The sequence below is a fragment of the Brachyhypopomus gauderio genome, chromosome 4 (assembly GCF_052324685.1).
Source record: "Brachyhypopomus gauderio isolate BG-103 chromosome 4, BGAUD_0.2, whole genome shotgun sequence".
In the NCBI taxonomy this organism is placed as follows: domain Eukaryota; kingdom Metazoa; phylum Chordata; class Actinopteri; order Gymnotiformes; family Hypopomidae; genus Brachyhypopomus; species Brachyhypopomus gauderio.
The window spans coordinates 14396006-14412870 of NC_135214.1; the positions used below are offsets into that span (position 1 = coordinate 14396006).

Consider the following 16865-nt stretch of genomic DNA (forward strand, 5'->3'; position numbering starts at 1 on the left):
ATTTCATCTACTTCGTACATTGCATTAAGTATAATAAGAAACAATCTGGACCACGGAGCAAATAAAGTAGAAAAACAGAGTGTGTAGAGCACACAGGTTCTCCCCTTCTCCTCCAAAACATTTTTTCTCGTGTCTGCGTGAGCCCACAGTTGTGCGAGGCTGACTTCAACTGCGTATTGGACTCCACGGTATCTGAGCCCCCTTAGACGTGATGTCAGAGGAACATGACAGAGAACAGGACCCTGCACACCGCCTCGCCGAACCTCACCTGTTCAAAGCCTCTTTTACTTTTCTACCTGAGCTTTGCAGCTCGCAAACTGTAATCTAAACACATTTTTTTTACGTTAACACGATGTTCTTGCAGTTGGTCTACAGTGTGTTGCTGGCATCACTGGCCCTGCCGTGCAGCTCGTCGGGTGAGATTGTGTTTCGGTGCCCGAGCTGCACCGCGGAGCGCCAAGCCGCCTGCACGCCCGCCACCGACTGCGTGGAGATCGTGAGGGAGCCCGGCTGCGGCTGCTGCCCCGTCTGCGCCCGACAACTCGGAGAACTTTGCGGCGTCTACACACCGAGGTGCGGGAGTGGTTTGCGGTGTAATCCGAGTCCGGGTGAAGAATTACCCTTGCAGAAATTGTTACAAGGGCTCGGACGGTGCGAGAGCAGAGTGGAGCCCACCGCCAGTCAGGATGACTCTGATCCAGAGTACGGTGAGTTATCTGCGACTGTGATCACGGTTATTGTGCGTTGCGTGAAGTTTACGTGCCACAGCGTTTGTGCGCTGCTGTGCTTTACATACTGCGCGTATGGGAGGCTGGTGTACTTCATATGGTCATATCATGTTGATACGCCCTTCAATTGATGTCCTTGAGCTTTCTACTTTTAAGACTGCATTTTAAACACGTAGTGCTTATTAATCGTGAATTTAATATGTACGTACATATGTAATTCATGCGTAATCTGCTCTGGTGGCTCCTGCACGGACTGATAATTCAGTGAACTGCTAAGAAATCCACAGAGAGTTTATCAGGGAATGCGTTAGGTTACTGTGTCCGGTCAGCCATTGAGTTTGAGAATATATCAGTTCATCGGTTTACCAGAAGGCTGGGATTCTTGTAGCTAACAAGTTTATCACCTGTTGAACTGTTGACCGTGTGACTTTCGTTCACTATGCATTACAGTTTGGCGCCTCTCTCCCCATCCCTCTGCCCTCGCGCTCCGCCCACTGCTTCGCGCTCCGCCCACAGCCTCGCGACTTTACACCTTCTTTATTTTAGGAATATGCAGTGCAATCATTTGAAGACGCGATAACGCCGCAGTAATAACGTAATTTGAGCAGATTATTTAGAAGCGAGATAAAAGACAACCTTGTTACATTCTTCTTTATTTCAGATGTCATGCATGTCTTTAAAAAAATCCAAGAACTGCTTTTCCCTTTTAAAATGGGGGCTGCATTTGATGGTCGCATTTTACATGGTGACCGCATTGCTTACTTTGTTCTGTTATTAAATTAACTCGTCCTATTTAAATGGTGTATTGATTTAACTGCGTGGGTAGAGAAATGTGCATCAGGGAAATCTAAAGCATTTTTGTAACTTAAGATTAGTTCTGTCATTTCAGCTTTAAACTACAGGATGAGCAATAAACTTACATTATCTGGCATCTCTCTGCAGGTTCAATATGCGACCCAGATTCCTTGTCACAGGTTTCTTTTTTGGTAATTGCAGCAACTAAACCCTGCCAGGGGCTTTTGCTTTGAAACAAATTGCCCGCCATTATCATAATGTGCTGCTGAATTTCCAAGAAATCAAAGGGGGAAAAGGTTAATGTAGTTTGGCAACGATTAGCACAATGGACTTTGAACTTGGTCCAGCCTCTCATGTGAATCTGCCCAGCTGTGGTGCCTGTGATGTTTCTGCATGAAACAGTGAATTTTGGAATGACCAAGAGCTCATTGGGTTGCCCGAGGCCTGCCAAACCCTTGGGGTAAATAATCTGGCCCTGTCAGAACCAGTGACTCAGATTTGCCGTATAAAACACTACTGCAAGTTTAAACAATGAAATACGGTCCAATATGTAAAAATCCAGCTAATATAAAAAAGAATTTTGAAGGCTGGCTTATTAAACTGAGATCACCTCCCTCAAAAAGTTGAGTTCAGTTATACCAAATCCCATGCACCACTAGTAGTTTTATGAAGAATCAGAAATAGTATCTGTGCGCATGTCTGTCATCATGGGCTTGTGTGAGATATGTGCTCCAAACGAGCCCTGCAGAAGATCCCCTCCGCTGCTGAACGTGACCTGCTCATGGTGGGACTCTTAACACGAGTGTAACGGCGAGGCCCAACAAAAAGATGCGAGGTTTGCGTGTCTCTATAGCGCCACGCTGCTGCTATGACTCATCCGTTTTGCTTCGTTGTCCAAGACAGGCCGCAGTCCCAAGTGCGCAGTTCGGAAAGTCTGCTTTTAGTCTCATGTTGCAAATCAATCTAGTATGCATTTGGCTTTTAATGACAGTGCTAGTTAACGTGTTTTACGTGACATTGAAAATATATCAGACGGTGAGCGTGCAATACTGCGTACAAGTGAGCGAGTGTGATAAGATCGGAGAACTACACCTTTTTGTTTCTTCAAGTCATATATATTATGTGCATACTGTACATTTACTAATATTCTTTATAAACATAAATTCTATTCAACATATTCTGTTGAATGTTGTATTCTATTTGTACCACATCAGAGCAAATTCGTGTAGGGCCTACATTAGAAGCACTGCGGAATAAAAATGATTCTGATTGGTCGCAAAAGTATTTTATCTACCGTTTAAATATTTTTGAAATATGCAAATTAAGACCAAGTCCTTTTATCACTTTATAGGGTGCGGTTTATCATTGCGTACAGACCGGTCGCAGCTCCAGTTGTGCGCAAAGCCCTGCCGCTCCGAACTGTGTGAAGTCGCAGCGGTCGTCACACGTGAAGCGCGTGGCGTTCGAACCGCGAGCTCGTCGCCCCACCTGTGCTCGGCTCCCGTGCTGCAGGCCGCTTGGGTGAACATGCAGCGCTCCCTGCTAAGAGCGACGTGTCCGCAAGGGACGTGTATCCCCCTCACCTCCTCATGCTGGGCTCCCGCCTGCCTGCGTGCTCTTCCCTGGGCCTTCACGTCTCTGGCAGTGACAGCTGATCAATGGGCTGCAGTCAAAGCGTGCTTGTAAGTGTGAGATATGGCCCTGGGCTGTGAGACTGAGGTAAGCGTCCCGGCACTCTGCCTTGGGCCACACAGCAGAGCATCTTTTACTTGAATGCGCGAGATAGCTGTTGCCTTTTTAAATTTGTATTCCTTGGTATATGTGTATGGTGTCATCGGACAGGTCTGACTTAATTGTCCTTGTTTTTATCATGCAAGGGATGTTTCAGAAACATGTATAGAATCTGCTGTTTTAGGTCCTCTGCCCATGGAATCTTCACATAGATGTAAAAAGCCACAATAATACCCTTCTTAACACCGTATTATTACATATTAATTATAAAATAATGAAACATGTAGATGGATGAGTAGTGAACTCTGCACCAAAGGGGTGATGGCAGTGATGGTGGGGAGGTTTAATTACTCAAAATGACATTGAGGACCCTGATATTTCTTTGTTTCAGATGTGGGTTTATGTTTATTCATTCTCTCTCTCTCTCTCTCTCTCTCTCTCTCTCTCTCTCTCTCCATGGCTGAAACATTTGGGTAGATTTTTATGTTTCAGTGCACATTATGATTTTATCTGTTTGTTTTCCTCTTGTTTTTTTGTTACATGTCTGCTCTGGTTGCCCTCACAGGCCTGCAGTGTGGTGATGTGCTCGAGCATGCCCCCCCCCACCCCACCCCCCCCAACCCTCACCCCTCCAACACCCAACACACACAGCCTAATTATAGTGGAGGGGTGATGGTGGAGGTTGGGAGGGGTTGGGACATGGGTGGTGGCAGCGTGTCGGCACCTGCGACCCCGCTGAAGCTCCTTTGCTTCACTCTCGCCTAAGGGTGTCGAGGGCCGTCAGTCATGCGATGGAAATAAACTCTGACCCCCCATCTCCCCGAGCCCTCTCATGTGACCCCCCGCAGTCTGGAAAAGAAATCGGGGCGTTTGTGTTCAAAGCAGCACCGTTCGGCTGACACGTCCAACTGTCTTTCACCTCGTGTTGTAAAACTGACAAGGCCTGAGGTGCCGATACTCAGACAGAAAACAGAGATGAAAAGTTCAAAAGTTAAAACATAGGCAGGAGAACAGTTTGTTGGCAAACAGTTTGCAGGCGAAATCTTGTTGCCTTTTCAGTGCAGGGGAAGAATACAGCAGCGTTTTGTAATTGTGTGTGCTCTTCAGCACAAACGATATGCAAAAAAGAGAAAATTGTGGAACGAATTGTGCATATTCATTGTGGCTGTGCTGACAGTGTAAGCCTTTTCTGGTTGCAGAAGAAACTGTTCCGCAACCTCTGCATGGTTGATGCTGAACTTTCAGAGTTGCTTTGTCTGTTTCTGATATTTTGGCAGTTGTGATAGCCAAATCTGTGCTATATGGGCATAGTGCTTTCAAATGAAGGGCAGAAGAAGGGATACTTGCACACTGTGTAACCTCATCCCAAAGAAAGATGGCTTACTTTTCATCCAGTCCGCTTGCATCAGAAGAATGTCATATCAGCACTGTTTGTTTCTAAAAGGAGGATTTTTTGGGTGTTTGCATAATAATAATAATTTTTGTTTGGTTTAGAAACTGCTGTACATGGCAACCCCTGTCCAAAATATCAGATACCTAGCAACATCTCATATGTGTTATCTGTTGAGTGCTGAGCAGGTGGGAATGATGTCAAAAGCCTGAGCCTATGACAGGTAGAATCTAGTTGCTATGGTGTCAGAAAGAGATCAACAATATGCTACATAACAAATCAAACGGTTTAATGGCATCTTGGCTTTGGCCGAGCATTGTCCTCAGGAAAACCCGAAACTGCCTTCTCCTCTGAGGTGAAACGTGGTGCCAAGCCCCTCCTCCCCCATGTTGCTTACCGCCTCCTCGTGCGCGAGCACTCAAACGCCTCGTTGCACTTGACCTTGCGCATGCAATAGGGAGCTGCTCACGGGAGGCGCCGAAAGCAAGCAGACCACGCAGCGCTTTCGCACGTGGAGTACGCAAGCTCGGGACCTCGGCGCACACGGCTCCTGCGGACGGCGTTTCGACCTAGCGCCCTCACCAGCGCCCACTCGCCAGCCCGGCCTCGGGCGCGTTTGTGGCTGGTGACATCACACCACTTCTGTTTCACCGTTGCAATTCTAATTACAGATAAGACAAGACAGAACAGCAGCTTACATGGTGGTATATTCACATTCTGGTTAACCACAGGCTGAGAATGCTTTATCAGCAAGAATCAAGCAACATGCTTCTATAGGCCCAGGTCGTCACAGGCCGTGACAGGAACATACCCTTTTGGCCTGTGACTAAGATGCTTCTCTGAACAGTGTTTCCCAAAATGAGACCTCTGAAGATGCCAAGCCTCACATCATATAACCTCCTAACCTCCAGACTTATTAAGAAGTTATTCATCTTGGGGCGTAATGCTCAGTAATGACTGTGAGTGGTTGAGTAACTACATTGAGACTAATATGAAACGTGCATGGTTAGAAGAGTGACAACTGGCTACATGGAGCCTTGGAAGAGGCTCACGGTCTTGCCGTGAACTCGTCAAGGAGATCTTCTGTTTCTCCATGTAACCTTTACAAGCTGATACATGAACACACCGACTAAATGGGCGCTGCAGGAATGGTCTGTCCATCCTGATAAACACAGCAGCACAGTGCCCGGCAGTCATCAGCACCCATATCATGAACCCTGACTGCGGAATAGCCACCACCAGCGTGATCAAGCTTGCTGTGCGGAATATCGCTCAAAAGTACCTTAATTATAGCTTTAAGTTCCAGGCAGTCACATGTTTTACCTCTTAAAGCTGCAATATCAAAAGTGCCTGATGGCCACAGCAGGAGGGCTTCCTGTGGTGCAGACACAGCCCTGCTTCACTTCCTATTACAAGAGACACATGGCAAAAACAAAAAAACATGCATTTTCTAAGTCCAAGATCTGTTTTCTAGCCATCCACTTGAAAGGGAATGTCTCTACGGCTGCAGCTCAACACCGTCTGAAGAACAGGGCCATTTAGAAAAGTCACAACAGGGATCTGGATCACGTGTGCTCAGTTTAGAACTTTGTGCAGTAGGTAATAATAATAATAATAATAATAATAATAACATTTTATTTGTAAAGCGCCTTTCTGGACACCCAAGGACACTGTACAACACAAGAAAAATAAGATACAATTAAGAGATACAAATAAATATGCATAAAAATACAATATAACATAAAAATCTCATCCATATGCTAATTTAAAAAGATAAGTTTTAAGTCCTGTTTTAAAAAGCACCATACTGCATACTGCCACAAAGCACCATTACTGACTCCATTATGGGACACTGTGGAAAGGCAGTTTAGTCTATTTGAAACCTTTGAAATTCTTTGAAACTTTTGAAAGTCTTTTCCAACTTTCGAATTAACGGTACTTGAACTTTTCGAAATAGTAGTTGATGTGTTCCACATATGAAAATATGACAATAGATCCTGGCTGAGACGAGGCTTAAGCTGAATAAACACTGTGTAGAAACTGTGTAGAAGAAGTGAAGAGTGAATGTTTGAAACTCTGTGGCTTAATACAACATTGTACCTTTTAGTGATATACTCACAGTCCCTCTCTAAACACCTTTTGCCTGTGTACACACACACACACACACACACACACACACACACACACACACACACACACACACACACACACACACCCGTGAGGGAATGCCACGGTGAGTAACAGCTTCACCGGAGAAAGGAAACTCTGCTGTGATGTGGACCTTGGTTTTGTGCCTCTGCGTACTGCCTGATCAGAACCCTTGCAAAAGTTGAGCGCTTGCATAAGCGACAGAGCCAGGAAGCCGCCAGCTTTTCAGGCATCCCAGCTGTCTGTGTTTTTCTTCCATTACTGTTTGATGGCGCAGGTCTGGCAGACACATAGACCTTACTGCAGCCGTCTGTGGAAAACAACATGGCCGCCCTGCTCTTGTGGCAGTTCTTGTTATTCTTCTACGAGAAGCTCAGTGGGGCTGCAAAGCCATTCTGTCAATGTTTGATCAGAAGGGTAAACGCTGGACAAGATTCAATCAATATCTTTGTCTTCTGGTTTGTCTCCCTGCGTGCAGTGATGGGGCACTTTGGGGTGGTGGTTCAGCACCCAAGGCTTGAACTAATCGAGCAAACCAGTGCAGTCACCAGAGCTTTCTGCACAAGTATAATAGTGTACATGTTTTTAAGACATATTAAATACAAGTAGCTCAGTTTAATCTTGTGCTTGGACTATGTCGTGGTTCTGGTTTCAGGCTTTAATCTATAATGAATGTAGTCAAAATCTATAATGAATATAGTCAAAATATATACAGTTGTGGGCTTACTTAAATAGACTCCATATGTATATTGTATGTTATGTGAAAATCCAATGAGATTAATTAATCTAATCTTGAGAACTAAAGAGTTTGTACATTTAGAGGTAAATTTTTGTTAATTTGTATCTTAATGAAATAATATTGGTCTTTCCTCTGCCTTACCCATTTTGCCTTAAGGGGAAATCTAAAAATAATATAAGTATTATAAGCATGGCCTTTTTAAATACTTCCTGTTTTTTCTGATTTTATTAGCCTTTTCATATCAAGAAAAATGAGAATGAAATCAAGTAATTGAGTTATTGTGATCAAGGCAGATAATGCAATATAGAAATTGATTTTGAACTGCACGCGTCAGTGTGAGCAGTGTGGCCGCCTGCACTGCAGTGTCGGAGAGTGTGCGAGAGGTCAGCATGTCCGGCCAGACCACACAAGCCGCACACAGAGAGAGGAAAGGCCTTTTGAGTAGGAGGCGTTGCTGGGGCCAGTCCCGGGAATGTGAACAAGGAGTGAGGATGCTTTAGGATCTACGTAATGGCAGGTGTCCACTGCAAAGAGCTTGCGCCAGTTTTTGAAATGAGGCAAGTCTTGGAAAAGTTGCCTGGCAGTTTCTCACACTATTCTTAGGCCTGTCTTGTCCCGAATGGGTGCAACGCTACGGACGAAGGAGAGTGTCTGGTCGTTCCTGCACATGCTCGTTCACTCCGGCACTCGGGCCCGTACTGATATCCAGTCACTCTGGAGCTGGGATCTTGGAGCGGAGCGCCACTTGCAGCCGTGGCATGATGGGACGGCGGGCTAGACGACCCCGTCGAGGTCGAGCGGCCCGCTCGCAGCAGAAATGACGTCGCAGAGTGGGACTTTCCCAGTGGGGCCCCTTAAGGGACTGCATGCACACCACATTCCAGAACAAACAGGAAGAAAGATGGGTTCGTTAAGATGGGTTCGTTATGATGGTAATTGCACCCTGATGGTCCACTGATTAAAGGAGACAAAATAACGTTTGCTTAGGGCATCTGGAGGAAAGGGACAGAGACTGAGGTCATGCACATCTGGATCCATGAAGTCTGGAATGGGCCCCGTACCTGCCTCAGAACACCACAGTAGGGCTTGGCACTCAAACGGATCGATTTCCAAATGATCACTGCTTTCTCCTTCACAAATGATTAGTCTACAGCCTTCAACTGTAGCCTGTCTGCTTATAAGAGTGGTAGAGTGCTTGTAGAGTGCAAGATGGCTACCAGCAGCTCACCTGCACGTTACGGAACCAGCCCTATGCAGATGAAAGACTGCTATCTCTGTCTAGTTCAGGATCTGATATTAAGATCCAGCTGACACTTTTGTCTGTCCTCTGATTATCTGCCAAACCCCATGTTGCCAACTCTGATTTGAGTGAAAGTGCTTCCACTGCACCGTTAAGAGTCACTGGCTGCGTTGCAGTACGCGCCACTGCAAACTGAGCTTGCGTATTGCGATGGTTTTTTCTGCTTATCCCATTTGTGATTTGATGTGCTTGTTGTTTAAAATGTGCCATTTTATTTTGCCTACCTCAGGAGATCCAGACGATACAAGGTCTCCTTTTCAGAAGAAGCTGGCCAAAGACGCTAACTACTGGCACATCAGGGAGACTGCTTATAGGCACCATCAGAACGAGCAAAGGACCAGGATGATGGTCAACCGTGTGGAGGAGCTCAAGGGTCCTCGGCCCAGACAGGCGAGTGTCATCCGAGGAACCAAGTTTACCAGTCAGGTGACATGGTACAGGCTGAGCCAGTGTGAAAATGCAGTTGAAATCCCAGTGCTGACCTTGGCATTGTATTTAGTACAGCAGTGCCCTCTTCTGGTTATCTGTCACACACAAACACACACACACACACACACACACACACACACACACACACACACACACACACACACACACACACACACACACACGCGCACACGCACACGCGCACAAACACACACACACATACACACACACACATGCGCGCACACACACACACACACACACACACACACACACACACACACACACACACAAACACACACACACACACACACACACACACACACACACACACACACACACACACACACACACACACACACACACACACACACACAAATTTGCTTTTATGCCTTGTCAAAACATGAGGTTCTGAGCTCTATTCTAACCCTAACCATTACCTCGGTAACCAAAAAGAAATGTTTTTGTTGCTTTGGTTTTAAAAACAAAATATACAGTTTTTAAAAAATTTCTGCCCCAGTAGGTGATCACTGATTTTGTCTGGTTTTATAGGCAGAATATTTTTGCCAGCAGAAAAACCAGCAGATACCACACCCTCACACACACACACACACACACACACACACACACACACACACACACACACACACACACACACACACACACACACACACATACTCACACACACAGAGGCACACAAAAATGTAATATTTGCATCTTTGCAAATATTTACCAGCTTTAATAGTTTGAAAACTAGTCATCATTGTAGCAGGTCCATGTTTTTACTGTGCAAGCTCCATTAGAATGAGTTTAATGACAGATAGGTGTAGCGGTGAGTGATTTGATGACTGTATTTAGACTATTCTGCAGAAATGCTTCAGTGAGCTCTGCCAATGCACCCAAATGCCAACCCTCATCGTACTGGTATTTCTGCTGCTCACCTTTATCACATCTGGCCATCAGCACATATCTACAGTGAGTTAATTAAGTTTTCTTGGAAAGGTAACGTAGCTTACCTGCACCTTCAGCCAGGTGACCAGCGCTGCATGACCTCATCCTAAACCTGCCAGCTCTGTCTCCTTCAAAATGATTTCAGACATTTCTTTGCACAAGCTTTTCTTCTCAAAGAGCTGCTTGGCTGGAAATAGTCTCAGCCCTTTCTAGTTTAGCAGTGTAGTGTCTTCTGGAAAAGTATATTATTAGAATTAATTTCACAAGTTCTGAAGCTGCCAGATATGGATGGCTTCACGAACACAGACCCTTTAGCCACTACAGATGCTTGAAAAACTGATATACTTTCTCCAATTTCCCCCTTCGTTTAATTCTCTGTGTGATGACACGCAATAAAAAGTGGTCGAGCAAAAAGACATCCGATGAGACCATTAGCACAGAGCAGCATGATAGTAATAGCACTACTGTGTAGTTCCCTACAGGGATGGACCCAGAGAACCTGGGTCTGGCTTTGACATGGAGGGCTGGGAAGGATTCCGAAATCATCAGCGTCCATCCATCACACGTCCTATGATCAGCAGAAACTCTATGAGAATGTGATGCTGATGTCATGTGTGTTGAGAGCTGGGTGCTGAGCGTAGCGTGCGCCCTGCTGCTGGGCTTTTCATCCACATGATACGGATAAGATCCCTGGCTGAGTGCACTCCTGGTACCCTCTTATCCTGGGCCAAGAGAGAGAGGGAGAGAGAGAGAGCGAGGGGGAGAGAGGGAGAGGAGAACCTGAACGAGAGGAGGTAGAAAGTGAGAGAGCTCTTTTGATGCAGCTGCTTTTCCTGGTGTTAGCAGAGAGACCAGGGCTAGCGGGCGATGAATATCAGCTATGTTTTATAAGGCTGCTGAACTGGTTCTTATCTTGCTCCCTCTTTCTTCTGTGTGTGTGTGTGTGTGTGTGTGTGTGTGTCTGGCTGGGCTGAACAGAGTCAGTGCCAGCAAGAGCTGGATAAGGTGCTGGACGAGATCTCTAAAATGACCTTCCATGACAACAAGGGTCCTCTGGAGAACCTGTACGAGCTAAAGTTCCCTAACTGTGACCAGAAAGGACAATACAATCTGAAACAGGTATGTGTTCACTCAAGGCAAGGTTATCCAAGTTACCATGCTTCAGCAGACCTGTGGAGGTTCACCATCCGTGTTCCTCGAAATGGCGCAAGACTGAAACCTATCGGAAGACTTTAACCTTCTTAAGCTCTCTGTCCTTCATTCTCCTCTTAGCCTCATGCTATATCAGCAGCAACATGGAGACCTTGTCTCCCGCCATAACTCAACTCCTCATTCAGAGAGAAAGATAAGAATTTGTCCTCTTTGTCCAGCATTAATCAAAAGCCGATAAACAAGATACTACAACCATCAGGTGACGCTGTCTCCGAAGCTGTTAGCGCTGGACCCAGGCGGCACGGCGGCGACGAGCACAACCCCCCCCCCCCCCCCCCCCCCCCCCGTAGCATAACGTTAGCATGAGGCAACACACAACCTCTGATCCACATCCATTGCACAACGTGGCATGAAAACATGATGGAATGACAGTGAGATTAGACGTGTTTGAAAACCTGCTCCCACACTTTCGGAAGTAACCATGTTATGTTGATACGAAGGTGTCTGTGTCTAAACTGGGAGTCACAAGGCCGTACTTCTCTTGCCAGCAGATTGTGGGAAATTTAGATTGTTTTGCAATCTGGCTTTTTTTTTCTCGATTTCTTGCATGCCCTTGATAGAGACCGGCTTATTTTTAGAGTCAAAACAATGATATGAGCTGGGCTATCCATACCAACACGATGACGCACAGGATTACACAGTGGTGGTAAAACGGGAGTGTTTGTGCCCAGGAGACGTGAATGAGCATATTATTCTTGATGTGAAAGCTCTGTTTTGTTGCTGAAAGTCTACCTCATCATCCTCATCACCACAAATTGTTCCTTGTTCCTCACTCTTGTCTTGTTCCGCTCACCATTACTGTAACTGTCAGGTTTTTTGTTCTTTGTCACTGAAGGAAAAAATTGGAAAGTTTTTTTTTTTCTTCTTCTTCTTCTACCATGTTTTGGGTCCCCATGTAAGCGACGTCCACTTCAATTATGACCTAATTTTGGGAGTGCTCAGTGGGAGGTACAGAGCCACGCTGTGGCCAATGAGGCGGGTGCGGTCGCAACCGGGCGCCTGGCTCCAACCTAAACCCCTCCCTTTCGGTCGCTGCTTTTCTCCAGCACTCCACTAACCTTCTAAACCCCGCCTCCCCTTGCCTCACTGTCCCCGCCCCTCTCTTGTGTTCCAGTGCCACATGTCCACCCACGGGCAGAGGGGCGAATGCTGGTGCGTGAACCCCCACACTGGCATCCAGATTCCATCTTCTGTCAGGGTGAGGGGTGACCCCAACTGTAGCCAGTTCCATGGCGGACCGGAGCTGGAGCCCCCCGCGGGCCTGGAGAAATAGACGTGTCCACACCCGCCGGGGAGCAAACGAAGCCACCGAACAAAGAGAGGAATCTGACGAGGCCTGCATGCATATATTCCTGTGTGTACATGTGTATAAATGTTTCATTTCTGGTTTGATTTGCATTTTAATCACGGGGGAAGAGAAAGAGCTGCGTGTCATGACAAAAGCAAAGGAAGGAGAGACGAACGGTGTCCCCCGCCTCTACGGTCCATCTGTATGCTAAATTTAACAATGAGAGACAGACGTCCTCCTGTTCGGAGGCTTGTCCTGGACCTTAACTCAGCAAGCATGAAAAGAGGTTCTTGTGCTCTCCTGAATGTATGAGAGCAGATTCCTGGGTTGAGGCTCCATTGCTGTCTTAGTTTGGTCCACGTTTTCTTTTAGAACCTTTCTATCTATTGCTGTAACCACTCGAATTCAAACCGGAAACGCACACAAAGTAGAGAATTATATCATAGGCTTATTGTTATGCTAATGTATGCAGTTTTAGCTAGAACAATATCGTTTTATTGACTTTTTTTGTGGCTATTCACGATGCATTGTGATGATGAGTGCAACAGTGCTGACTTCCTGTATTCAACAGTTCTTTCAAAGCGCTTCCTCCCCCCTCACTGCCCCCTCCATCACCCACCCGCAATCCCTCCTCCACCCAAACCTGCGGAGCTGCATCTTCTGTAGTGGATGTGCCTTGCCTGTGGTGTTCAGGCTGTTCAGAAAGGTGGAGGAGGAAAAAAAGGCATGGACTTGTATAAAGGCAGAAAAAATTGGGGGCCAGGGAGCATGGGGGGGGGGGGGGTGTGGTTGTGGGTGGAGGGGGGGTGGCTTTGAGGGACTGGGGATAGTTACTAATGACGTGCTGACAGAGGTTGAGATTAGGACACAAGCTGACATTGACAAATGGGATACTAAGTGGGTTAGGTTCCTATAAATAAACACAGGTTTGCAGATATATGCTTGTAATGCAGATGGGCCATGCTTTACAAAGCTATTTGACATCTTCCAGGGGCGGGCCACAGGAGAGGGCTCAGAGCAGGGGTTAGTGGAGGGGAATGGAACTCCGCAGTTGTGCAAATGGATTCCAAGTGGTGCACAGAGGTGAGTGAGCAGGCTGAGCAAATGTCGGGATGTTTCCCACCTGGTTAGATCTGATCTGCATAAGTAGGGACATTTAGAAGGACCAGGGCTATGATTGGTGCTCAGTAGGCATGTTTAGAAGGACCAGGGCTATGATTGGTGCTCAGTAGGCATGTTTAGAAGGACCAGGGCTATGATTTGTGCTCAGTAGGTATGTTTAGAAGGACGAGGGCTATGATTTGTGCTTAGTAGGCATGTTTAGAAGGACCATGGCTATGATTGGTGCTCAGTGGGCATGTTTAGAAGGAACAGGGCTATGATTGGTGCTCGGTAGGCATGTTTAAATTAGGGCTGCGATTGACCATAGTGAAAGCTGGGGATCACATCTTAATCAGTCTTGTGAAATGTGATCATGTTGTCTGTCTGTCTGTGCCCTCTTGTTTCCTCTCTGCAAGCATAGCATCCAGAATGACTGGACCCCGAAATAGCAGCTTATGAAGTTTGATTGATTGTAAACAAATGTGTCTTGGATCTCTTAAGTTCACCTCTCAGATAGCCATATTAACCTCCAGTAGCTCACATGGAAAGTTCATGTAGAGCCACCTTTAAAATTAGTTTTGGTACATTTGCTTTTCTGTACTTGGCGTTGTGGTGGTGCAGGCTGTGTTCGTTTTCGGTGCCATTGCCAGCAGAGAGCTTGCTGAGACCCTGGCCGTGAGCTTTTTATTTGAGTTGGTCTCTGAAGTAGATTGGTGTATACGCTCCGATGTTACAGTGAAGTCTGGCCTGCTTTGAAAATGAAGCAAAACCAATTCCTGTGATCTTTGGTCATATTGATTTGTCGAAAGAATTTGTTGAATGTGTGTATGTTTGTGTATGCACACGCGTATAGTGACATGAATGCATGTGTGTATGCGTGTAGAAAGATTCCGGGCCGTTCCTGAAGCCAGAGGACACCGGAGTGAAGCTGTATTTACCATCTGATGCCGTGTAAAACTGTCAGAGCTGCTCACTGTGTTTGGACAACAGGGAGATGTTCTTAGGCAGGTTCAACGTAGCCCGTATCTCTGGCATTTGCTCTTTCTCCTGCTTTTTGTGTGTCACTGTGTAGCTGTAGGCATGTTAGCGTCGGACAGTGAGCGTTTCTGGTGCCCATCAGACGTTGCCTGCTTTTGCCCTGTTATCATTGAAATAGTCGCTAAATAAAAAGTGCCTGGCGCTGATTCAGAATGGGGTTGAGAAAGCTGTAAATGCACATGTACCAGCAGTTATTGTTAAAGTCCTGTAATAAAGGGCAATATGAACAATCACACTGTTTTCAAACCTGTTTCTTGTTTTTTTGTACCTTCGTTTATGATTCATGCAGAAAGATCGGATGAAACCAGCAGCAAAAGTTAGGGCAGTTCTTTACTTTGTTCTTTCATGGAAAGGTTGCGGTCGAGCAGACTGCTGTGTGCTGCTTGTGTAGGTGTGTTTTGCCTGCCATGACCTTGCCCCCCCCCACACACAACCACCCATCCTCCTCCTCCTCCCCCTCCCACATCACACTGGCAAAATGTTCACAACAGCATCACAGGAGAGGTCTGTGATACAATAGAAAATAAAACTTTGATTTGGGCTACGTGAGCTAATTTTGGGAGGACTTTGTCTACTGCCCCATGACTAATACAGAAAAGATTTACAGCTGGTCACATTTCATTGTGACTGCTTACAGATAATACAGATAATATTATCATCGTTTTATTTTGGTCTATACATGATATGGGTCAATATATGACTTTAAAATGCATGGAATGTCTGTGTGCTTGTAGTTTGATGCAGATCCTAGCCTGTGATAATCATTATTCTAGGCATGGTGTAACAAGGCACGTGTAACCAACCATAGTAGTTGGCCTAATTAAGCAATAAAAGGGGCACGGATTCTTTGAAGTCTAATGTGCAGTTGTTGGATTCTTTGAAGGCAATGGTAATTGTCATGTTCACTGCCTCACAAATCGAATCCCCTGCACGTGTTCCAGTCTGCATCTACTGCTCTGCTCTTCATCTGCCTCCTGGGAATAAATACCGTCCCATATTAGTTCAAGAGCGAACGCCGTGATAAGTCACATCTGGCTTTTGTAAGCCTCAGCTATCAGTTATCCGAGGAAGGAAGGCCTGAACTGAACGCTAGGAAAACGACCCACCCGTCATCCCCCCACTCACCCACACACATACACACATTTGCAATATGCGATGCAAAAACATATTCGGCACTGATATCAGCATTGTATAGGGTGAAAGTTGTTATCAGAATGCTGTCTGGATTACACCATGTTTGACCATTTCAGCATCCGTCCTTTATCTCCGCCACCAACCTGCGGCAAAAGGTGAAGGCTGCACTTTTGTTGACATTTCAGTTCAGAAGATGCCAATTTTCAGATCCTCCATCCCATCCTCCCACCACTATCTAATCTGCCCGTAATGGAGATTAAAATGTGCTATCTCTACAACACGACCCTCTCCAAACTGATCAGAAGAGTTGGCATCCTCTCTCATTTGAATGGTGAGTTTGTCCCTTGTGTTGGTCTATGTTTGGCCCTTGATGTTGGAGCTCGTGCTGAATGACTTCCTAATTCCTGCATGGCTTCTTTGCCTTCTACTGGGAACCAGGTGACTAGCCTCCAGGCAGACTTTTAATGGAGGAAGTCTTTGCCAGAAATAAACCTGCAATATTTACTTGTTCTAGGCCATTTTCCCCACCCTAGCCTATCGGCAATATCAGCAGCGTTTACAGGAATTAAATCGCAAAGCAAAACAATTTGACATATCTATTAAACTAATAACAAGGTGATACTATCGCTACTATTTCTACTGCAGCCACTAAAAAAATCACTCATCATAAGCACCCCACATTTTACTTCCATGCACGATATGAAATTATTCTCACTTTCATGCCGTTCGCTAGTGCAGAGACTAGTCTGCATGTGCAGGAGGAGAAGTCTCATTAGACACTCTCATGTAGTTTAAAGATTGTAGTTTAACAGCTTTCCTTTTTAGAGCAAGCAGAAGTGACAAATGTTACACAAGTCAGTTGTGTAAGAAAGCAACTAACAACAGAC

The 16865-nt window shown here is 45.8% G+C and overlaps 1 protein-coding gene across 1 annotated transcript; it reads left to right on the top strand.

Moving 5' to 3' along the window:
* The first annotated feature begins 198 nt into the window (after nt 1-198).
* igfbp2b (insulin-like growth factor binding protein 2b) lies at nt 199-13490 on the top strand. Its single transcript, XM_077002480.1, has 4 exons — nt 199-707; nt 9061-9221; nt 11184-11324; nt 12532-13490. The coding sequence occupies exons 1-4, from the start codon at nt 353-355 to the stop codon at nt 12688-12690; spliced, it is 816 nt and encodes a 271-aa protein (XP_076858595.1). The 5' UTR covers nt 199-352; the 3' UTR covers nt 12691-13490.
* Nucleotides 13491-16865: the final 3375 nt, after the last annotated feature.

Excerpts from the sequence above, each read along its gene's own strand:
- igfbp2b (XM_077002480.1), top strand. The coding sequence starts at position 353 with ATGTTCTTGCAGTTGGTCTACAGTGTGTTGCTGGCATCACTGGCCCTG. Across the intron at positions 708-9,060 it reads TGACTCTGATCCAGAGTACG|GAGATCCAGACGATACAAGG; the intron begins GTGAGTTATCTG and ends TGCCTACCTCAG. Across the intron at positions 9,222-11,183 it reads AGGGTCCTCGGCCCAGACAG|AGTCAGTGCCAGCAAGAGCT; the intron begins GCGAGTGTCATC and ends TGGGCTGAACAG.